The 25,000-nt window shown below is 43.9% G+C and overlaps 1 protein-coding gene across 1 annotated transcript in view; it reads right to left on the bottom strand.

Annotated features, from left to right (window-relative positions):
* LOC105908186 (ryanodine receptor 3-like) overlaps positions 1 to 25,000 on the bottom strand; it is a 180,959-nt gene that overhangs the window by 6,277 nt on the left and 149,682 nt on the right. The window contains 26 exon segments of the mRNA XM_031580909.2: positions 1 to 52; positions 170 to 316; positions 425 to 485; positions 2,081 to 2,098; positions 2,387 to 2,514; positions 4,835 to 4,877; positions 5,343 to 5,473; positions 6,257 to 6,439; positions 7,295 to 7,381; positions 7,594 to 7,771; positions 8,353 to 8,417; positions 8,994 to 10,309; positions 11,136 to 11,217; positions 12,589 to 12,693; positions 13,365 to 13,493; positions 15,725 to 15,813; positions 16,205 to 16,285; positions 17,472 to 17,489; positions 19,852 to 19,925; positions 20,777 to 20,853; positions 20,935 to 21,014; positions 21,573 to 21,672; positions 21,849 to 21,899; positions 22,266 to 22,317; positions 23,405 to 23,514; positions 24,830 to 24,926. The exon segment at positions 1 to 52 is cut by the window's left edge and continues 83 nt beyond it. Of these exon segments, the coding sequence (XP_031436769.1) occupies positions 1 to 52; positions 170 to 316; positions 425 to 485; positions 2,081 to 2,098; positions 2,387 to 2,514; positions 4,835 to 4,877; positions 5,343 to 5,473; positions 6,257 to 6,439; positions 7,295 to 7,381; positions 7,594 to 7,771; positions 8,353 to 8,417; positions 8,994 to 10,309; positions 11,136 to 11,217; positions 12,589 to 12,693; positions 13,365 to 13,493; positions 15,725 to 15,813; positions 16,205 to 16,285; positions 17,472 to 17,489; positions 19,852 to 19,925; positions 20,777 to 20,853; positions 20,935 to 21,014; positions 21,573 to 21,672; positions 21,849 to 21,899; positions 22,266 to 22,317; positions 23,405 to 23,514; positions 24,830 to 24,926 (3,554 nt within the window).

Below are 25,000 nucleotides of genomic sequence, written 5' to 3'. Positions count from 1 at the left end.
CCACAGTGTAGAGGTACACCACCACAGCCAACAGCCCTACAGTCAACACCAGCTAAAGAAGAACAATCAGAATCACATCGTCCCTCTCTCACCTTGACAGGATTTATTTTCTGACTACTGTCGGAGAGCAACAGTGCCCCCTGGTGTTTGGAGGCTGTACTGCACCCACCTGTTTGCCGTTGTGGGTGACTGAGGAGAGGATTGTCCTCAGGGTCTTGAAGCCCATGGCGATGTCCAGCAGATGGGCGGCGAAGAAGAAGTTGTTGTAGTGGCCCAGAATGGACATGGTGGTGTACCATACGAGGTACAGGAAAGACTGAAGGACACAAGAGCAGGAGAAATAAAAAGGCATATAGAATGTAGTGTATGTAGTATTGTGAAGTGGCACCCAGTGGCATTTTATGAAGAAGGAAACATGGCTTACATTGTCAGTGAAGACCACTCCCATTTTCCAAATATGATATTTGGTGTCAATGGAGCTCAGCCTGTCAAGAAAATATATATAATCAAACCAGGAACCATATTTGAAAGAAGAATACCAGTACAGAAGTATTCAGTCCAACTTCAACTTAGTTCAATGATAAATGTTTTATATTAAAAGTTTGTATCTGTCTGACTAGAACATGGAAGTTACTGCAAACTTGATACATGATTCTATTATGTGCTCGGCTTAATGAACACCAGGGGACAAGTTCATACAATTCCTGAAAATATATGAATCTAAATTTTCCCTGAAACCATCAGGGGGCTCTTCATTTAGGGAAAGACTCCCTTAATTTCCTCCTTAATCTGTTTATAGGAAGTAGCCGACCCCTTAATCATCCTCTAGCCTATTCACCAATCTCCTTGACATGAACTTAAAAAATCTTTGAAAAATGAACCTGACACCTCACTATGTCCACAGACAGGAATATACTCTGCATGCTTCCAATAACACTAACACGAACACTTACTTTCAGCACCTCATTCCTGAGTAAGAGCAGGTGTATGTAGTGCATGTTCTCAACAACAACACAACAATAACCAACCGACCAACACCTCACTTATGTAATGCATGCACTCAACACCAAATCCCAACACCTCACTTATGTAGTGCATGCACTCAACAACAAATCCAGGGGCGTAACTATAGGGGGTGCAGCAGGTGCGGCGGCACCTGGGCCCGTGGGGTGTCGGGCCCAAAGATATACATGCGTCGCTCGACGGGCCCCCCCTCCAAGTACATAGCTCGTCTGTGCTTATCCTACATACACTATAGAAACAATCAAAAATACTATTCAATGAAATGAATAAGTTCTTATTTTCTTTGGTATTTCTGTGATTAGCAATGATGATTGCTGGGTAATATGTATGTTGTTGTCCAATGTCAAGTCACTATTTGATCATGTGACAATACAATACGCTATAGTTAAACCAATTCGAAGGTCTGATAACCTAGTAATTAGGTCCATTGAGCACAGCACAACTTAACTCGTAACAATGCCTTTTAAGCACAAGAGTGGAAGTAGAAAAGGGCAAGAGAAAAAAGAACAGGAGGAGAAGGCAGCAAAGCTGCCTAAATTAGATTATTTTGGCTTTTTAAACTAGCCCGTCAACGAGTCGCCAGCCCACGGAGTCAGCAGTGCAGCAGTTCAGATGGGATTAACATTGCTGCTTCTGCCCTCAGTGGTGTGTCAGCAACCATGCAACAGGTAACCTACGGCTATTGTGATAGATATACATTTCAAGACAAGTTATAGCCTACATACATTATGGTATGGCAGGATTACTAGGCTACAAGTTGGGTAAATAGTGGTCGCTATTATTATTGCTTTCTAACATTTTTTACGGTATACAAACACCTTTGATTAGCGCCTTTTTAGACACGGTTGCGGAAGTAGGGAAGGCTACGATTTTTTTTTTTTTTTTAGCGTTCACTAGGGGGGCCCGTAATAATATCTTGCACCTGGGCCCGTCGTTACTACGTTACGCCACTGAACAAATCCCATCACCTCACTTATGTAGTGCATGCACTCAACACCAAAACCCAACACTTCAGTTACGTAGAGCATGCACTCAACAACAAAACCCAACACCTTACTTAGTCGTATGCTCCCTGCTGAGGGATATGGAGTTTTTGTAAAAAAAAATGTTTAGATTTGATTTAAATATAACATTTTTTTTACCACATTCTTTTTACTCTCATGTTATTATTGCTGAGGTATTCTAGAATATAATCATACATGCCACTTTTGCCTCAATGTTTTTACTTAGGGAAAATATTCAAAAACATCAAGGCATGTCAGACTACCTAAAAAAGGCTTGGCCTCAGTAGTGTTAAACACCACCACCTGCCAACCACCCACTTCCTTTCACGTAAAAAATTGTGTGTAGTTTGTGTTCTCACCAGGACACGAGTGAAGCCTCCTTCACCACGGCCTCTTCCGTGGGGTTGAAGTCCAGAGCACTCTTATCCAGACCTAGCAGCTCAGCGATGCGCTCAGCACCATACAGATCCCCGTACTTATTGATCACCTGCAGTGCACACACAGAGAACCAAAAAACAACAGCTCAAGGCTGTTACAAGGGATCTGTCGGAGCACATCCACAGACACTTGAAGATCGATAAGAAACTGTCTGAATGCTTAGGTGAATGCAAGAGGAGGTACCAGGTACCATTGTTATCTCTATTCATTATACGGCTCCACAGAATGTTGCAAAATCTTTAATTTAATTGAATGAGCCATCCCAGTGTTCAGAGGTCTGATATTTCTTTATAATGACTTTATTAAAAATGTATGACCACTGCCGTTGGCTACGGGTTTTGTGCTTTTGATTCACATCTCTCAGATCATTCTGCAAGTCCGTTCACTTTTTGTTACAGAAATTCAGTGTACTTTAAAGTCAGCAAGTAATACGTTGCTACTCAACACCTCAACACCTGAAACTTCTATTTGCGTGAAGAACTATAATACCTGTGAAGAACCACAAAACGGCAACAAAATACGTAACTTAAAAAGAGATATTTTGGAGGAATGTCTTTTATCGTTTTAGCTCGTAACCGCATAATAAGTTTGAATAATTTCCTGCGTGTCAGGGTCCTGTTTCATTCTGTTGGGGTTTATTTTTCAATACTGACCAGCGGACTATACATTATCCCTTACATATCAGGCATGGCTTATTCAGAGTAAAGTTAACAGGCATATGTGCATTGATAATCCTTCATTGTCTGTGATTTTTTTTACATTTGGTGATTTGAAAAGATGATCGTTGAATCTTGGATGACATACCGTAATAGCATTCAGTTTTTATACAAAAATGAGTTCAGGTTGAGCAATCTTATTTCTGGTTGGACAAGAGACATTCCATGAAGGGGGTATCATTACCAACCCCATTCTCAGTCACATCATGTTGTTTAAATGTCACATGCTTTGAAGTTGCCATAGCATCAACCGTTTTCAAAACTGTTTTTTTTTTTTTTACTGATAATGGTCACATGACATGTATATAACACTGGACACCGACTGTCATCGAAACCTATGACAAGATATGGCAACTGTAATGATATATTTATTACATGCTTATGACAGCACTATGAGCATAGGCGGAGATCCCGGGGGGGACGTGTCCCCCCCTACCATAAAGTTGTCCCCCCCAACAATCATTGGAAACAAAACATTTTTTTTTTGAAAAATATAGTAATATGAAATAAAATTACGACGACACAAGCGGTGCTAATTATAGACGTAAAACAATGGGTTTTTTAAGTGTTGAAAAATCATGTTCCCCCTATTCCTCAAAGTGGGTTGGTTCACATGCTGTTTCCAACGGGCAGGGCTACCGGCAGCTCCGTGTTTCAGTTAATCAGCCCAGTAGCCTACACGGTCAGATTGTCTGTTTCCTCCTCTGTCCCCTGTCGCTGCCGCTATGATACACGATATCTAAAGAGATTTACCTCATTCTCGAACGCAGTAAGAACATGTAAAGAAGACGTTTTTTTTCTAAACTTCATTTACGAAGTTCCAATCGATATGCACAAGTATACATCAGTTTATTAATGGATTGGCATGACAACGTGAACGTTTGCCGATAACACACGCATGCCGGTAGTTAACACCGTTAAGATAGCTAGCTAGACAGTCTAGACACTGTCCTGTCAGGGGCAGGTTCATGCTAGTTAATAAATGTAGGTCTACATCTCAGTGCCTCTCCAGATTTGTTAAATTATCTGAAGGTAAATTAATGTCATCTTTTCGTGTGGTCCATTAACTATGCTGGCATTGCAACATGGGGTGGCAGTGGTACAGGGGGTAGAGAAGTCGTATTATAATCAGGAGGTTACTAGTTCGATTCCCTGTCAAAGTGTCCATGAGCTGTTTTATAACTTATTTTGAGCATCAAGTTCTCTTGAACTTTAGACATTATTTGTCTGTAAATACATATTTCGTGTTAGTACATTTAATGCTGTTTAGAGAATTCTAAAATGACTTCGAATTTCTGTTTGTAAATGTGATAAGAGAATTCGGTATTTAGCAGTTTATGCTAGCTCTCGTGAAAGCAATTTTTTCATGTCCGCCCCCCCGGAATTACTCTCTGAAATTTGACCATGTATTGTCCCCCCCTACAATGAAATGGGATCTCCGCCCCTGACTATGAGAGATGATTCGTGTCAAGTGTTAACCAGTGGAGATGGTAGATAGTGTTTGATTGTTGTGACACTATCAGCTTTTAACGACTCCAACAGTGTATAGAGATTTTTTTTAACTGTCTCCGAGAGATGAAAGGCTCTGGTATAAACAGAGTCATGTAGTGCAGAGTTCACTGAGAAAAATCTCAAAAGGTTTTTTTTACTTGCCTTGCGTTTGACAAACTTATCCCAGTAGTTGTTTGGGAAGGATCTGCATGAAAGAGAAAAACAAACAAACAAGTAAGACACAACCTAAATAAACCAGGTGTCTCTGAGAAAACATTTGCATACTGTAGTTCCATGATCAAAGTGCAGGGCTCACTTAGTGCCAACCAGACATTCAATAATAATTCAGTTTTTATGCCAGGTGGTAGAGCTGATAAAAGATTGAGTCTACATTTCAGGCAAAAGGTTGCTGATATTTGAACTCAATCTCCAATCAAATTACACCCCCCTCCCTTCTATGCTCCTGAAGCCAAATGTTGATTCACTCACACCCTAGATAGGAGCTCACCCTGGCCCTGGTACGGGTCCAGAGTATCCACCTAACCTGGGCTGAAGCACCAGAAAAATCTCAATGCTCTTAACCAGTGCTGGGCTCAAGGCATCCTTCAGTGACCCCACCCCTCCCCCGCCCTCTGCTGTGGTCCTGTCTGGTTTTGGTGTGGCCACTCACGGTGTGTTGATGACCAGCCGGTCCCACTGTCCTTTGATGTCATCGTCGGAGGGCTGCTCGGTGATGTAGAGGCCATCGAACTCCAGCTTCCTGGCGATCTCTTTCTCCCGTTTAAACACCACCAAAGGCACCTTCAGCACACACAGAGGGAGCAGGTCAACGGCAGATTAACACACACTTTCATTTCAGAGGTACATGACCTACAGTCAAAAACAGGGATGTTCCTGTTTCAATCTACTTATTGACAAATATGTGTGTGTGACTGTGTGTGTGTGTGTGTGTGTGTGTGTGTGTGTGTGTGTGTGTGTGTGTGTGTGTGTGTGTGCGTGTGTGTGTGTTAGTGTGTTTGTACGTGTATGTTAAGTACGTGTATGTAAGTTTGTGTTGGACATGTGCGTGTGAGGGCAAGTTTCAATCTGCTGCGTTGGCAAGCAATTTAAATGTGTTCAATATGAGGTGGAAGCGGATTGATGAGAATGTTGCAGAGAATAACACAACATTTGCAGCAAAAGGTATTAGATGGTAGAACCTGGCAGAAAAACAAAGCACAACTTGACAGTACAAACCAGCAGACAATAACAAAGCACCATTAGATTGTAGAACACCACAGATCAAAAACAAGATCGAACCTTCAGACAGCATAATAACCCAGCAGAGAGCAGCAACGCAACACCTCTACACCGAAAACTCAACAGAAATCAAAAGCTTACCATGAGACGATAAAGGCCATGCGGAAAACAATACGCTACCATTTGAAAGTGGAATCCAGCACAATACAAAACAGTTCCTTAAAATAGTAGAACCAAGCAGAAAGCAATGGTACAATGCTTGTAGATAGTAGAACCCAGCACAACAATATACAGTCCCTTAACCTTGTGGAACCTTGTGGAACCTAGCAGAACCCAGCATTATACCTTGAGATAGTAGTATCCGACCACACACAGGAAAGAGATGATGGTGTGCAGCACGGCCAGGAATCGGAGTGTTGGAGCCATGTACCCCGTGCTCTCCTGCAGCACGAAGTACTCCATGGCTTCCTCCTCCTCCACCTGGTTCCTATTCCATGGGTCCTCCTCCTCAGAGTCCTCCCCCGTCACCTGTGTGGGGCGTAAATCATCACCTCATCAATGTATCCCAATATACTCATACACTGATTCCCGATTGAGGTACAAGGCGCTGCGTCGGAGACACTATGGGAATATCCCCTTCCAGGGCGACTGCTGAAGCTGTATCGCACTAAGGGCCAATGAATTGGCCAAAGACACGGCATCACGCACGCCATCATCCTGCGTCTAAATTCCCAGCCCGTGTCTGCATGTGTCCTATCCAAATTGCTTCATTGCAGCGTCTCGTTCCCTCGGAATGAGGCTCTTGTCTTCTGGGGAGGACATGTGCCAGCCAGCCTCGATTGGGGGAGCATGACTGCAGTCTCTGTCGGAGGCTGCGCCATCTTTGGATTTCTCTTCTTGGGAGTTCACCGCGTGAAAAGTGGCTCTCCGGTCTCTTATATAGAAGTGTATAGCAGTGGGGTCAGTCCGGCTCCAGTGAGCATGGTCAGGGGATAGGACGGCAGTGCCACAGTGGCACCGTTTATCTGACAAAGTTTGCTTCCTTTTTCTTGAAAGCTAGGGCTGGGAAAAGATATCACAGTTAATATCTACTGTTAAGGAAGGTAATATGCTCCGACAGGTCAGGCTTTCGCTTGCAGAAGGTGTTGAGTCACGCAGAGGGAATGAAGAGGACGCATGCAGACATGGTATCGTGTGGTGATGACGTGTGTGTCTAGGTGCTATACAGCTTCAGCAGTCGCCCTGGAAGGGTTGACTCCCGCAGCGTCTCCGACACGACGTCTCGTGACCGACATGAAGGGGAACTCATAGAGGAGGAGACATGGTGGCACCACTGTAGGTTACCTCATAGAACAGCAGAATGGTGGCACTATTGTAGGTTACCTTATAGAACAGCAGAATGAAGTTGATGGCAAAAGCCACAAACAAGGCCAGGAAACGGAGGTTGTAGAAGTTCCTCGCCAGGTAGTTCTGGTAAAAAAAGAAAGTCCATATCCATTTACTACCCCATTCCTCAAACAAAATGAGCTCTGATCAGCTTTCATACAGTGGACACTCTGGCTGAGCTTGGTGCAGTGGTATAATACAGCAACCAGAGCCGGCCGTGCTGATGGAATGAAATATTGTCTGGTTTAGATGTTACATAGACTAACAAATTCCATAGATACTGAATGAATACAAACCAGCATCTTGGTCTGATAGATTTCAAGCCCTGCGAAGAAGCTAGCCATGAAAGCCTCCGGAGGGTTCTCTTTCTTCCGGGGACGGTTCTTGGGGGGTCTCTTCTCCCCCTCTGCAGGAGTGTCTGGTGGCGATTCGTCTTTGTTCTTGTCTAGATCCTTCTTCTCCCCATCCTCTAGGCTGCAGAAGAAACAGAAACAAATGTGTAGATCATGTGTTCAGAGCTCCAGAGGGAGGTTCATTATTAAGGTGGCTTTACAGTTGGTAGAATGACATGTCACAGTGATAAATAAAACACAGACAAAATGGACTGTTGGGACTGTTGTTGCTTGTACTGTATGGATATTATATTGCCTCTCATAATACATTATATTTCTCCTCCAATACAACACATTTGCAAGTCAAAACTGTTTTGAGTTTATATTCTACATTGTTTTATAGCTTATCACACTGATACATTATGACACCTTTAGTGTAAGTGCAAGTTGTCATAGTCAGTGACAGGTTCAAAGTTCAACAGATTTTGACTCAAAAAAACATGTTGTGTGATTTTGCCATTCGGCGACTGTCGCTGGAAAATATTTAAAAACCACAAACTGGCTGTCATTGTGAAAAAGCCTGTGGTCGTTTAACAAACTATAAACCCACCTTCACAATTTCTTGACTGTCAAGTTGCAGAATTCAACTGAATAACAATGTATATATATAGTGCTGTGTCAATGTGGCCTATGAATGTTTCGAGTAGTCTTTGAGGCACTCACTCAGTCTTCTCTCCATCTCCTCTCGGCTCCATTTCACCTTCTTCACTTCTATGTGCCGCCTCCTTCTGGGAGAACACAGAAGACACATTTCTCACCAACTTCAGCCTCACAGGACATCGATCTCATATACTATCACTTCCAAAATGCTTTTTCTTCTCATGGCTTAAATCACCAGAGATTCTTGATTACTGTTTACTGTTACTACTACTGGTTTTGGTCTATCTGACATTCCTATTATAATTATTACAAAAGTGTTGTTATCTTACGGAGAAATTTCATTGATTTCAAAGTCATTTCAAAAGTTGTCTAAAATCTCATATTTTGGGGGGAGCTGTGGCGCCAGCAGCAGCCCCGACCATGAAGGGGCTTGAACGCCCACGGGGACCCGGGTTTGAATCCGACCCGCGGTCATTTCCCAATCCCTCTCCCCAACTCTTCTCTCCAGGTCATTTCCTGTCAAAACCTTCACTATCCTTTCTGATTAAAGGCAAAAAGCCCCCCCCCCAAAATCTCATATTTTGTCTTTTATCTTCTTCTACTTGTTTTTTGCAAACTAGCAGTTTCAGTAACCTATCAGTGGGAAACAGTACCATGTATGATAAAATAGTCATATAAAGACAGACAACATAACCGATGGACACCTGAGCCTTTTTCTGCTTCACTGCTGCAGCTAAGGAGGGGGCGTCCACCCCCACCACCTCCGACACGTCCCCCAGCCCCGGCTCCATGGCGTACTTCCCCCCCTCCTTCTTGGGATGGATGTTCAGCAGCTCGGCCATGAGGTCGGCCTCCGCCTGGTCTGCCGCCGCGTTCTGCTCCATCTCCGTCACAGACAGCGCCTCACACGCCTCCATCTTCTCCGCCTCCAGCACGTCGCCGTGAATACCGAACTGCGTGGGGTCGGGCATGTTGCCCAGGATGTCCGTCACCTTCATGTTCTTGGCGCCTTCCACCAGGCCGCCGCCAAACATGGAGGTCCACAGGATGTGGAAGAAGCCCCAGACGAGGCTGTAGAGGAAGCGGAAGAGTCCCGTGAAGATCACCCAGAAGAAGGAGAAGAAGCCACGCACCATCTCCCTCATGCTCATCTTCCGGAACCTCTTGTACTGCCGACGCATGCTCTTGAAGGTCAGAAGGTTCCAGAAGCTGGATAGGCTCTTCTTCATGGAGACGCACGCCACGGTGAATGCAGAGGAAGACTCCAGGGCGTTCTCCTCGTCATCCTCGTCGGGCTCCTCGGCCACGCTCTGTGAGTCGTCTTCCTCGTCCTCCTCGGGACGCTCCAGGGCATCGGGCTCGGAGATCTGTGACGCCAGCTGCATCTCGAAAATGGTGTCCTCGCAGAAGTTGACAAACAGCTCCATCTTCTCGCTCTCGCCGCCCTCGTTGACCACGTCGAAGATGAACTGCCTCTTGGACTCCTTCACCTGCGGCTTCTCCCACTGTGTGCGGCTCGACTCGCTGATCTCAAAATAGACGCGCTCAATACGCTTGGCGCTGCCCAAGATCTCGATGCGGCCCAGGAACGGCTCAAAGTAGCTCAGCAGGCTTTCACCCAGGTCCAGGAAGGTGGCCAGGCGGCTGTCGTGGGGCATGTGCTCCGAGAGATTGGTGAGCAACACAGCCACATTGAAGCCGATGTCCTTGGCCGGCTCGTGGAAGCGCTCCACGAACTCCTCATAGTTAAACATGTCGTTCTCGTCGGCCTTGACGCAGGAGAGCAGGAACTCGATCTCCGACTGCGAGTACTGCTTCTGGTTCTCCATGGACTTCTGGAACTCCTTCTTGGAGATGGCCCCTTTGGTGTCTGGGTCGTACTCCTTGAAGTTGTCTGAGGTAGTTAGGTCCTTCAGCTTGAGGAACATGTCAAAGAACTTGAGGATCATCTCCACGTTGTTAGAAGACTCAACCAGGGTGTCCACCATCTGTTTGCCAATGGTGCCATTCACCACATTACCTACATAAAATATAGGGAGTACACTTTAGTGGAGAAAGTTCAATAGAATAATATTATATATTTACTACTCATTGTTCACGTTCAACCCTAGCGTAAAGTCCTAAACCTGATCCATACATTGAACATAACTGTCAGAGACACACCAAACTGGAGAATATGAGAGATGCAGAACTGTTGACTATGCAATAGACATTCAATTCTTTAAATGAGTATTTTCTGTGACTGTGGTTTGTTCATAAATAAGTATAATGGCAGCTACATGTTTGTAGATGCAGCAGCTATGGCATGTACAGTAAGAGGTCGAAAGACGTGAGTTTTTTTGGTGTGAAGATTAAAGTGTTTTAAGCATCTGTGGCATCCTCTGAATCCATCACCAGTAATGAGGATCACAATTACCGCTAACCTTATTGGCACAGCAATTATAAACCAGCTCAATCTGTTTACTTACTCCTCCAGAAGGAGAGGACACACAGACTGTGTGTCTGTTATTGAGAGGGAGATAGAGCGTGTGTGTGTGTGTGTGTGTGTGCGTGCCAGGAGACCAAGATGGCGGCGCATCTCCCCAGTTTTCACTGCTTTTTATTAGCTTTCTACCTGTATCCTGTGCAATGACAATGAAGTTGAATATATTCCAATCTGTGTGTCAGTGTGTGTCGAGTTGTATGAGATAGAGAATGAAAAATAATGTGTGTGTGAACATTTAAGAGAAAAGGAGAGAGAGAGGGAGAGATGGAAAGAGGATGTGTGTGTAATATATATATATAGAGAGAGATGGAGAGAGGGCGTGTGAGAAAGAGAAACAAAGATATATTTTTCATGGTGGAACCTTCCAGAAGAGACAGCATCATGACGATCATGTCCTTCTGCAGATCCATCAGCTCCTTCAGTAACTCAATCTGGCTCGAGTCCTGGGGGGTGGGGGGGACAAACAAACAAAGAAATATAATTATGACCTAATCAAAACCAAAAAAACACAAAAACAACACATTTACAACAACACCATCCCCTCCAAATGCCACCACTGCCCACCAACATGGCCCTCAAACAGGTCGCCATCGACAAACACCCACGGCCAAGGCTCCAGCTGAGGGCCACCCCCCCTGAAAAAATTTGGACAAAGCCATCTCCCTTGAAAATGTACTATTCCTTTTGACAACAATGAGTCAAACGTAAACTATGCCCCTTGAAAATCTACTATTCCTTTTGACGATAATGTGTCAACCGTAAACCATGCCCCTTGAAAATCTACTATTCCTTTTGACAATAATGTGTCAAACGTAGACCATGCGCCTTGATTTTTTTTTTTTTTAAATCGTTGTGCACCCAGGAGGGGTCAAACGGGTGTGTCTGAGCCAAGACGAGATGATATGAGACTAGACAAGAGTCTAATACCGGTGAGTGGCATTTTGCCACACATCAAGGCCCCCCTCTGCACCGGTGCCATCCATCACCGGTGCTGGCTAATGTCATTGCAGTCAGCGGGAGCAGATGGCTGTCGGCGGCTGACTCATTCTGGGGGCCTCGGCGCCGCTGCCGGGCTCAAGGCCCCGGGCTTCCGAGGTGCCGTAAATCTGACAGGAGGCCCTTTGATTAGGTTAATCAAACGGCCATCCCACTGCCCGCTGATCGGGCCTTATTGCCGGTCAGCTTTTGATAGTCACTTAGATCATGAATGAGTGTGTGTGGGTGTGGATTAGTGCGTCATTGTCTGCCTCTCCATCTGTGTGTGTATGTGTGTGTGTGCGTGTGCATGTATTTGTATTTTTGTGTGTATTTGTGTGTGTATTTGTCTGTGTGTGTGTGTGTTTGTGTGTGTGTGTGCATGTGGGGGGTGTTTTGTGAACTATTGTGGCTGTGACATATGGCCCAGTCTGCACCTATGCTCATATTAAAAGACTTGAGAGATTGATATGCCAGTTTTTTCATCCTCCAGTTCCTTGAACAGAGGGGGCCCCCTAGTGGTGGATAAAATGCTGTGGCCATACACGCTCAATCTGTGAGTAAGTGATACTAGTCAAAAGGTCAAGCCAAGTGTGCTAATAAGATACTGATGTTGCATTGTCACACATATACATAATATAAAACACATTATAACACATTCAGGCTCTGGGCTGTGTAAACCCCCTTCAGACAATTATATTGTTTTGGCGCTCAATAAATAGAACTGAATTGAATTAAATTATAGAGACACGGAATACGGAAAACCTGTGATTGCTCTAAGATAGTGACACAGACATTGAAGGTGGACTTCCAGTTCATCCTCATCCTTGTTATAATACCTGAGACAACTTCATCTGCATGTTGGCAAACACATGAAGGAATCCCACCACTGCATCCCACAACCTGCTGTGAGCCAGACTCTGCTGGTTCCCTATACAGGGGCCCTGACAAAGATAGATAGAGAGAGAGAGAGAGAGAGAGAGAGAGAGAGAGGGAGGGAGAGAAAGAGAAAGAGAGAAAGAGAGAGAGAGATGATGATTTTTTAAAGGCAATCAATGTCCAAGAAAACAGTTAAACTGATGCCAGGTCAGCTCATGGTCACTTATGCAGGTACAGAAGGCTGACTGTTAAAACCAATCAAAACTAGAAGGGCACTCGCTGAGTGCAGACCTCCGCCAAGGCCAATGGTGTGCCAAGGCCAGCAAAGTCAAAAATTGCCTGCAAAACAAAATCTCACAATGTTCATTAATGAAAGTGAAAAAAAAAAAACCTGGAGCCGCCCCTTGATCTGGATCCACTCCAACATTTAATGGGATCCTCCCTGGCCTATAATACACCCCTACACCAAGATTCATGAAAATCGGCCTGGTAGTTTTTGTGTAATTCTGCTGACAGACAGACAGAAAAAAAGCGACACGAAAACATAACCTCCTTGGCGGAGGAAGTACGTTTTGGGGGCTATTCTGCAGTGCTCGGTAGTAAATATGCTGTAGTCAGCCTTTATTAGTGAGCCAAACTGTATTCTACTCTGGCTAAAAACCAGAATATCTACCAATTCAATAACATGATAGCTTGAAAAGCAGATGCGTGGCATGCCGAAATGTATGCGGTTTACCTGTATGTATTCTGTGAGGGAGTTGAAGATCTGTTTGGCCACTGCCAGAGCTGTGGAGAAGTTTCTCTGCCCAGCCTCGTCCATGACATCTTTCCCAGAGTAGTACCAGTAAAAATCACTGATAGACTCCTGATGATGAAACAGCCAGTCGTCCACGGGACAAAATTACAGCCAACATTAACGATTTCTGCTACTCTTACAATTTATTACCAGCCCCATGAGCTGTCCTGTTCATAGTGGGTGCTTTTCCCCTTTTCCCCTACTCCTTATTGGAGTATATGAGTGTGTGTATGAGTGGGATGAGTGTGTGTGTATGAGTGGGATGAGTGTGTGTGTATGAGTGGGATGAGTGTGTGTGTATGAGTGGGATGAGTGTGTGTGTATGAGAGGGATGAGTGTGTGTATGAGTGCGAGGGGATGAGTGTGTGTATGAGTGTGTGTGTATGAGTGGGATGAGTGTGTGTGTGTGAGTGGGATGAGTGTGTATGAGTGGGATGAGTGTGTGTGTATGAGTGGGATGAGTGTGTGTGTATGAGTGGGATGAGTGTGTGTGAGTGGGATGAATGTGTGTGTATGAGTGGGATGAGTGTGTGTGCGTGAGTGGGATGAGTGTGTGTATGAGTGGGATGAGTGTGTGTATGAGTGTGAGGGGATGAGTGTGTGTATGAGGGTGTGTGTATGAGTGGGATGAGTGTGTGTGTATGAGTGGGATGAGTGTGAGTGTGTGTGTATGAGTGGGATGAGTGTGTGTATGACTGAGATGAGTGTGTGTATGAGTGGGATGGGGATGAGTGTGTGTGTGTATGAGTGGGATGAGTGTGTGTGTGTATGAGTGGGATGAGTGTGTGTGTATGAGTGGGATGAGTGTGTATGAGTCCGAGGGGATGAGTGTGTGTGTATGAGTGGGATGAGTGTGTATGAGTGGGATGAGTGTGTGTGTATGAGTGGGATGAGTGTGTGTGTGAGTGGGATGAGTGTGTGTATGAGTGGGATGGGTGTGTGTATGACTGGGATGAGTGTGTGTGTGTGAGTGGGATGAGTGTGTGTGTGAGTGGGATGAGTGTGTGTATGAGTGGGATGAGTGTGTGTATGAGTGGGATGAGTGTGTGTGTATGAGTGGGATGAGTGTGTGTGTGTGAGTGGGATGAGTGTGTGTGTGAGTGGGATGAGTGTGTGTGTATGAGTGGGATGAGTGTGTGTATGAGTGGGATGAGTGTGTGTGTATGGGAGGGATGAGTGTGTGTGAGTGGGATGAGTGTGTGTGTGTGTGTGTGTGTGTGTGAGTGGGATGAGTTTGTATGAGTGGGATGAGTGGGATGAGTGTGTGTGTATGAGTGGGATGTGTGTGTGTTAGTGGGATGAGTGTGTGTATGAGTGGGATGAGTGTGTGTATGAGTGGGATGAGTGTGTGTGTGTGTGTGTGTGTGTGTGTGTGTGTGTGAGTGGGATGAGTGTGTGTGTATGAGTGGGATGAGTGTGTGTATGACTGGGATGAGTGTGTGTGTATGAGTGGGATGAGTGTGTGTGTGAGTGGGATGAGTGTGTGTGTATGGGAGGGATGAGTGTGTGCATCAGTGGGATGAGTGTGTGTGTATGGGAGGGATGGGGATGAGTGTGTGTGTATGAGTGGGATGAGTGTGTATGAGTGGGATGAGTGTGTGTGTGTGAGTGTGTGTGTATGTGTATGAGTGGGATGAGTGTGTGTTTATGAGTGGGATGAGTGTGTGTGTATGCGTGGGATGAGTGTGTATGACTGGTATGAGTGTGTGTGTATGAGTGTGTATGAGTGTATGTGTGTGAGTGGGATGAGTGTGTGTATGAGTAGGATGAGTGTGTGTGTATGAGTGGGATGGGGATGAGTGTGTGTGTATGAGTGGGATGAGTGTGTGTGTGAGTAGGATGAGTGTGTATGAGTGGGATGAGTGTGTGTGTATGAGTGGGATGAGTGTGTGTGTGTATGAGTGGGATGAGTGTGTATGAGTGGGATGAGTGGGATGAGTGTGTGTGTATGAGTGTGTGTGTGTGTGTATGAGTGGGATGAGTGTGTGTGTATGAGTGGGATGAGTGTGTGTGTATGAGTGGGATGGGGATGAGTGTGTGTGTATAAATGAGATGAGTGTGTGTATGAGTGCGATGAGTGGGATGGGGATGAGTGTGTGTGTATAAATGGGATGAGTGTGTGCATCAGTGGGATGAGTGTGTGTGTATGAGTGGGATGAGTGTGTGTGTATGAGTGGGATGAGTGTGTGTGTATGAGTGGGATGGGGATGAGTGTGTGTATGAGTGCGATGAGTGGGATGGGGATGAGTGTGTGTGTATAAATGGGATGAGTGTGTGTGCATAAGTAGGATGAGTCATACCTGCAATCGGAGTAGGTAGTCCACAGTGCTGATGATGATATTCACGGTGGTTGTGTTTCCAGTCTGAGTCCGCAGAAAATTCTGGAAGTCTAAGACAGGAAGGGCATGGAAGATGAATTCAGAGCAGGAAACCATGGCCAAAAACAAGTGGGATTTCTTACCTTAACTAGTTACTTCCCTTTATTAACGCATTAAACAGGGTCAAACCTAATATTGTGTGTTCTTATCACAGTGCACTGAAATACACGTAAAAATACTTTGCATATCTCAAGTTTACATGTTACTAACTCTAAAATCAAACCTAACACTAGCCCCAAGCACATCCTGTGAAAACGTGTACTAATATAATAAAGTATTGTATACTTATTAATCAATGCATTATTAATTAAATAGTAATTAAGTATTTAGTACCTAAGAACATCTCATGTCAAGTGTGCTAAGACATGTCTTTTGCGGTAGATAACCGCAGAGAAGACTTACCATTGTTGTGGCCCTCACAAAGCAGCTGCAGGAACCTAAACAGGTCCTTTGTGAACTCATCGTTCTGAAGAACCTTGGAACCTTTCAGAGACAGGAGGATATTTTAAAGAATGGAACTCGGTTCCCCTGAGGAAAGGGGTGTGTGTGTGTGTGTGTGTGTGATTAATTAACTCATAACTGCTTCCTCTTAAACGTCTCGCCCCTCAGGCACATTCACGGGCAGTGCTGTAGCGCTCTCTTCCCAATCTTGAGCTGAAGGCTGGACTTTACGCTCAAAGGCTTAACACTAAAAAGGGGCAATGTGCAGCTCCACTGGGCATTGATACGATATCTCACCAAAGGGGCTTTATCATTCCGTGCATTGGAAAATAAGAATAAAATAAAAAACCCAGACAGACTCTGCTGTCTTTTTTCCCTGGTTTTGTCAGGGAACAGACAAAGGGCCATATCCTCCCATTCGCACCCAAGTCCGTTTTTGCACGAATCCAGATACACACACAAATGTTCAGTTAGATTCAGTTCTCCCCTACGCAAATGGACCTTCGCATTAACCTTGTGAATGTCATTACAACCCATGGAAAATACAAACCAGACTTTGATTTTGCAAGGGGAGAACTGTATTACTTAAATACCTTTCAAATGAAAACAGTTGTTTCTCACAAGCCTAACAAAGCAACAAAGTAACAAAATAAAAAAGGAACAAAAATAGCGCTCTAGCTCAATACTGGACCAATTGATATCGTTTATTGTCCTTAGTGAAAGTTTGGACCCAAAAATATCTACAAATAGGACTGGGTTGAAACATCTCAGAGTTTGGGAGAATACGGCCCATAGTCTGGGTGTTTTTCATTCTTATTTTCAATGGATACGCCTGGGGAAAGGGGTTAGTACTGCCGATGCTCAGGAGGACAGGATCAAACTTACAACAGGAGTGCCAGTTCAGTGGAAAGGTAGATAACTCTACATTTGTTATCTGTCTATATGAGTTATTCATCAACACGCAAAGCACTTGCGCAATACAAGAAAGAGATTCAGCTCACTTCAATGTTACTGATCTATCTGCATCTGCATGTTCAGATCTATTCTATTGTGGGAGGTATACATTCTTGCCACATGTCTGTCAAGCATGCATGGGGTTTCTGCAGACCAGAGCAATCGATCACTGCATTCAAGAGAGACGGGGAAGGGGTTGGGAGGAGGGAGGAGGGAGGTATCAGGGGGAGATGCAGCACTAAGGAAATGAGGAGAATCTAAACCATGTATTTACCCCGCTCACTCACGTTGACTGCGACCGATGAGTTAAAGAAAATGACAGGAAGAAACAAACAAACACAAACAAACAAACAAAACAGCAGACATAAGCAAAGGAGAAGACATTGAATTTCAGTAACAGGAAGTAGGAACAAACAGAGAAATATATATAGATATATACTGACATTAGACGACATTGAACATACATTTATAGACTTTCAAGTATTAGTATTGATTGTTTTTGCTTTCCTGTTTTTTTTTTTCAGGGCAAAAAAGTGCTGAACTGGAGGTGCGAGACATTATTGGGCTGAAAACACCATCACTTATGCCTGGTAACATGAGGTGAAAATGTGCTGAATTATGTATGCATACTGATTCAAACTCAAGTTGCATCGTCACGAGTGAACTTGATGGCATGGCATGGGCTATTTGTAGTGTGTGTTTCCTCTTAAGGTGCTCTCTAGTTGGTGGTGATGCTACTGGGCTAAAGTGCACAAGTGTCCACAAACAAGACTAAAGAACAGATTCACCTGCTAGATGAACACACACATACACAGTGGTACACGTGGAATGAATGAAGTTTATCTCTGTAAAAACAAATAGTTTCATAGAAAATGATGTCTTGTTGAGGTAATGCTGTACCATGTTCATGTACGTAAGCCAAACATTTTGAGTTTTCAGTTTTACTGACAAATGGTACGATACCTCATATGGAGGCAAGCTAGCCTAATGGTATAGCTACAGTGCCCCACAAGAACACATGTGGAAGACGCCTCCCATGTATCTAAGGATTCTGAAACCTGATACCTGATAAAGTCTAGAGAGACAAGTGTTTGAGGGACTTTCCATTCTGCCTATCAGTCTTTAGTGGCATGTACCTAAGGATTCTGAAACCTGGTACCTGATGAAGTCTAGAGAAACAAGTGTTTGAGGGACTTTCCATTCTTCCTATCAGTCTTTAGTGGCATGTATCTAAGGATTCTGAAACCTGGTACCTGATGAAGTCTAGAGAGACAAGTCTTTGCTCATTTACCCATACACCGTTTGCTGTCTTTGGGCCTCACTGCTAAAGACAATTCAGCGTTTGTCTGAGGGAAAATAAATCAATGTGTGGCTGGCAAGCTTTTTACTGATTGTGCTACAGCCTACTGAACAGGGTTGTTCCAAGGCATACTAAACATTTTATGGGAAATAAAAAAAGACACATTACCATCCAACTCTGTGTACATTGGATTGTGATAATACTCTCAATTAATAGAATGCATAATTATACATTCTGAACACACGCTATCCATACTCTGTCCCCCTCTTGCAGAGCTGACTGTGTTAATTGCTTTGTGCTGCGGAGCCCACACAAGTACTTCAGCAGATGCACCGCAAGTGTTTGTTATTCAACTGAAAGGATTTCTGAACAGGGACCCAAATATCTAACAGCTGAATTCTGAGAGCTATTTCTGGGCAGAGAAACAGCTGAATCGATGGAACAGATCACAGCTCAGGTAAGTATAGAAGTTCTGGGAGTTTATTTGGGAGGCTCCGACATCTTGTTCTGTGGTGTTGCTCTTGGACAATATGTGAGTGCACCAGGCCATCAAACGTCATGTTATCGCTAGCCATGAAGGAGGAGACAAATAACTGTACCTCTTCAAGAGGAAATTAAACTGAGCTACTATGACTTGGGCCAACTACAAATCTGTCAGTCACTTTAAGAGTATCTCATTTTCAAATTCATTAGACACAATCACATGACTAAAACTCGAACTTCAAACAGTGACCATGGTCCAGCATTATGGCAACAGGATTGAGCAGGCTTAGGAGGGATGACGCAGGTTCCTAAACACCTGCTTGTGTCAACAACTCAAGAAATGGCCAACGAGGACGAAGAGAAGAGTGTCCAAGAAACCCTTTAACCCTCACAACTGGCATCCATAAAAAGAGCTTCTTCACAGAACACACTTGAGTCACACGGTAGGCATCTGCTCCTACTCTTCTCTACAAAAAAGGGGACTCGGGATACTCAGCGACTGCTTTTCATGGCGACTCCATCAAAGGCTAATGAAATTTCCTCTAGAGTCGGTGCAATTTCCTGCGGGAGGATTCATATCAGCTATGAATAGCATTACTGTCTCGCCTCGCTCCTCACCGGCACAGTGACATCCCCGGCGCTCGTAATTTGGTGTCTGCGAGCAGAAAATTGTTCCATTGTTATATATGACGGTGTCATTGGAAAAGCAATGGCCAGGAGAGATAATTGCTGCTTGTATACAGCCTATTTGACTACCTCACCCCTGGTATGACTGCCCTTGTCTGGAAGAAAGAAAGCAGGAGAGATAGAGAGAAAGAAAGAAAGAGAGAGAGAGAGAGAGACTTCTCACCCTCCTGCTCTTCATACTTACTTGATCCCTCCTCAGTCACCATACCAAGACCTTCAGCTTTGTTTTGCCTCTCAAAGGCATTCAGGTCCAGGACACTGGATGTGGACAGAAAGGAAGAGAGAGAGAGACAGACAGACAGAGACAAGTGATGTGAATAGCACAGAAGCACTGTTTTATTCAAAGGAAATGACAATATACTGTGGAATGTATTAACTTGATTGTAAAGTTGGATCAGAGCATTGTTACAGTAGTGGATTATGTTGTTAATGTGGACATGTTGGCAATGTGGACATTTACACAGAGTACACTATGGCACTGTCAATATGCAATACTGCATACCATAACTAAATGTATACATTGGACATGTACACTAAATGTATGTTCTTTATGCATATACAGTACATTATGCTGATTTACTTAGGATACGCTTTTATCTCTAGTGACTTGGCACAGGGCGGCTAGAGCATTACTATGTGTGTGTGTACTCCCTGAACACTGAACCCATGACCTTAATATCGATACTGCCTTGCTCTATCCACTCAGCCACACACCATCTGACTGACAACAATGCATAATACTTCACCTCAGTCATCTTTAAGTGGCCTGCGGTCTGTTAATCAATTTTTATCTGACGCTTAGGACCAAAAGCATCTGCTAAATTCCTTAACTATGAATACAATATAAATATGAATATGCAATATACTGTAAATACCATAAACTATCTGCTATAAGAATGACATGATGTCATTAACATATTATCCCAGAAGGAAAATATCCCAGATGGAAAATACACTGATTGCTGATTGGTTGACAGGTGTCTGTTTATATGGACAAAAAACAAACACAGTTTTTGGTAATGTTTGGTAATGTTAGGACACAGGGCTCAAGTTCATTGTTGCCCATGAATGACATGTGATAGAGGTAGGGCACACCTGATGTGTCTTACCTGCATGACTGCATAAGCCCTGATAAGCTCTTGAAGAAGCCAACGTCCCTTTTCTCCTTCAGGTAATCCAGCATTTTCTACAAAGGAGACACTTCAATTATAGAGCCATCTGAGTATCAGAAGTGATGTGTGCTTATCTCTAAAGCACTGTGTCGTACCTGCTGGACGATAATATTGCCACCGTTGAGAATGGAGATGCCTAATTTAAGAGTGTACGTCACCATGGGACCCAATCGACCTGAAGATACAAAGAGACCAGAAGTCAGCACAAGTGTGTGTTTGTGTGTGTGTGTGTGTGTGTGTGTGTGTGTGTGTGTTTATGCGTGTGTGTGTGTGTGTGTGTGTGTGTGTGTGTGTGTGTGTATGTGTGTGTGTGTGTGTGTGTGTGTGTCTGATGGAGATAATTTGCAAACACTGTTAATTACTTAAGAATGTATGAATCATGTGCTTATGAAATGGCTTTTCTGTGTGTGTGTGTAACTTAGAATATTAGGTGCCACTTAGTCTGCATATGTACAAGAGCATGTTTAGACCAGAAGTGATAAGAAGGGTCGAACTGTGCTTCTTCCATCCTTGCCTCGGACGTCAGAAATCCACCACGTGGTTATCTCTGCTGAACGCTAAACTTCTGTCTATATAAACCTTGTGCGATGTGTTTATCATGGCTTCACTTTCAGCCTTGTGCTGGGAGTGAGCCCGATTGCAATTGTTGTTTGTCTAATAAATATACTTATATGCAGCTCCGGAGTCCTGAGGTAACTAGGGTGAATTTTAACCTATCAGTGTCTTTCCTTACCTTTGCTGGCACTGGTCATTTGTAGCACCATCTCAGCGGCCCCTCGATCATGCAGTCTGGCCTGCTGATACAGGGTCTTCTGTTTCTCCATCTCCTTTTCCTGTCATTTTACCACACACACACACACACACACACACACACACACACACACACACACACACACACACACACACACACACACACACACACACACAAACACAAGCACAAATAAACTTACCTCAATGGAAAGGCTACAGCACAAAAAAACAAAGTCAAAACCCAAGTTAAATGTTCTACCTCAAACGTCTTCCCCTCTCCCTCATCCTCTTCTCCATCTTCTGCACAGCTCTGAGGACAGCGAGGAAGGACATGACAAGACTTTACAAATACATTCAAACAACAAACCAAGCACATCCTGTATCTACAACTGCATCTATAGCACTACATTACAGCTGCATGGTAGCGATGGCTAACAGCTAATTTAAACTATTCCTACAAAAAATTACTTTTCTTTGTCTTTGTTCAATGTACCTATGATAAATGCACTATTGTCTTATTTTTGCTATGTACTACGTATTACTTCTATTGACTACACTACTACTATCTCTACTAATGACTACTATTTTATAAAACACTTTGTGTCGCCGGTAGTGCAATAATAAATCTTAAAAGTACAGCACACGCGGGTGGGATTGGCATGTTGCTCTTCCTTACCTTTGCCATCATGTCTGAGTATGCTATATAGAGAGGATCCTCTTCTAAAGAGCTGGGGAGAACACGTTCATGAAATGATTAACATACAAAACGTATGTCATACATATTACAGTTACATACATAGTTACATACAGTCTTGAAATTAAAAGAAATTAAAAAGCAAATGTTAAGTTTTCGTTTAAGGCATCTGTCCACAGTGACTATATAAAAAAATCTATGAGAATGAAACCAGTATGCATAACACAACACAATCTATAACAATATCACATATCAGATTAGAGGAAAGATAAATAAATATATGTGCAAATAGTTATATGCTGTTTTGCTTGGATTCCTGAAGTGGCACAGCCTTTGCCAAAGGCTACACACACTATCTCTCGCCACAGATGGAGCAAGCACAATGTGTGCCAAGGCTCCAGGTATGTGTTCTGTTAGTCTGTTTGTAGGAGTGTGTGTGCATGTTGGGACCCAGATGGAAAAAGTCTGTAAAATGTCCATTATTATCAGGTACATACGATAACACATAATTATGGCCCCTTCATGTTTACCTAATGACACTGAAATAAGAATGAAGATGAATGAGGAAGTATCAGTGTGAGTGAAAGAAATATGTGTTTGTTAAGTGTTGTGTCTCTGTATGTGTGTGTGTGGGTGTGTGTGTCTGTGTGTGTGTGTGTGTGTGTTAGTGTGTGAGAGTGTGTGGGTGTGTGTGTCTGTGTGTGTGTGTGTGTGTGTGTGTGTGTGTGTGTGTGTGTGTGTGTGTGTGTGTGTGTGTGTGTGTGTGTTAGTGTGTGAGAGTGGGCGGGAGCAGGTGTATTGGCAAAAGTAAGTGGAGGACTTCTGTCTATTGGCGGATTGGCAGCAAATATATATATGTGGGTGGGATTGGGATCCGGAAGAGGAAGCATAGATATCTCTGAATGAGGTGTGAAAGTGTGGGGTTTTGTGTGTGTGTGTGTGTGTGTGTGTGTGTGTGTGTGTGTGTGTGTGATATGTGTGCATTTGTATGTGGTGTGTGTGTGTGTGTGTGTGTGTGTGTGTGTGAAGGAGAGAGAGGAGAGAGAAAACAGGACAGACAGAGAGAGGGATAGACCTCATAGAGGCTGTGTGTAAATGTGTGTGGGTGTGTGTGTGTGTACCTCCGCTCTGTGAGAGCATTATGGCTGAAATGCAGGATGAGCTGATGGAGAGGATCCGGCTGCTTCTCTGCTTCCACCTCCTCCTCTTCCTCCAATTTCACCTGCGTCTTCTACACACACACACCAAGGTGGTCCTTCACACTCTCCTCCACACACTGCTGCACATTTATTGATATAGACACCAGGTCTCTGTTACAGACCTTGATGTGAAGTTAATTCCAGTGAAATGAATGTATATTTAGTGCCTAAGTACAGCCTATGGCACTGTGCAGCCTGCAGTATAGCCTATGATACTTACAGTACTTACAATACTTACTTATATACATAGACAATATTACAATTACGGCAATCATTAGCCTACTTACCCATAATACTATGAGTCTAAATGAGAAAATAACAGCAAGATGACAAAATAAACTGCGTAAGATGAACCTCACAATCAGAGAGATCTGCTTGTTTCTTTTTCACATTCTGTTCTTTGTTATTCCACAGGAGAGAAGTGAGGATGCATGAGGTGGATCAAAACACAATGTGGCATGCAGGCAAACAGATACACACAGTCCAAAGCAGATGACATTGAGATGGCTGCATGGTACAGTACAGGTATGTTTGTACAGGGTTATTATAAGAGGGGCAGGTTTTGAGGAGATGCTGTTAAGCATGGGTTGATAAGGCTTAAGGCTACCGAACACAAACGAATGAAGCATAATGTGTTCACCCAATAATCGGCCTGAAGGAAAATTATATTTAAATATATTATAACTATATTTCTGGTCGGAGACCGAGTGGTCATTCATACTTAGGTCATGACATGAGCCTACGTCAGAATGTCACATTGTATGACATAGACACAAACACCATCATTATCTACCTGTCTTCAAATCGGATGGCTTCATTTACATCAAACCAGTAGAAGACAATCATATTCTTCTAACAGATTACAGATTACACCTGTTGAAGACACTGATACCCTCTCAAGGTTTTGGCAGCGATGACTTTTACGGAGAACGATGGCATCACAACACAAAATTTACGAAAGACGCACCTTCCATAAATTTCAGGGGTAAGGCTCTGGCCACCGTGCCAGGATGCCCTCTTACCACAAGCACATTCCTAAGCCTGACTCTCAGCAGAGTTCAACACAGAGGAAAGTCATGCGTGCTCATGTTTTTGAGGTGGGCACTAGGACTAGAACACGGAGCGTGGAAAGTGGAACGTGGAACATTGCCACAGAACCGGGAACACTGAATGTGGTCGGGGACGCCCAGAGTGACGGCGAATTGTGCTTGCAGAGCGAATCATATCCACAGAACACAGAACACAGAATGACAGAAAGAGAAATAAAGAGAGAGAGAGAGAGAGAGAGACAGATTGAAAGACAGAGAGAGGGCGTGTACATCTTGGTGAGGGGATGCTAGTACTTACTGCCAAGTCCTGCACTAGTTTCTCCTCAAAGGAGTAGGTCTCTGTCTCTATCCAAATTCTTTGATAGCCCAAAAGGAAGAGATTAATAGAGCGATGCCTGGAGGGAGGAGGAGGAGGGGAGAATGAAAGTGAGGCAGGGTTACCAGGGTTACAGTGGAACAGGAAGTGAGG

This window comes from Clupea harengus, chromosome 14 (assembly GCF_900700415.2).
Source record: "Clupea harengus chromosome 14, Ch_v2.0.2, whole genome shotgun sequence".
Classification (NCBI taxonomy): domain Eukaryota; kingdom Metazoa; phylum Chordata; class Actinopteri; order Clupeiformes; family Clupeidae; genus Clupea; species Clupea harengus.
Note: the sequence above shows the minus strand (reverse complement) of the source record. Positions and strands in the feature narration are given on the sequence as shown.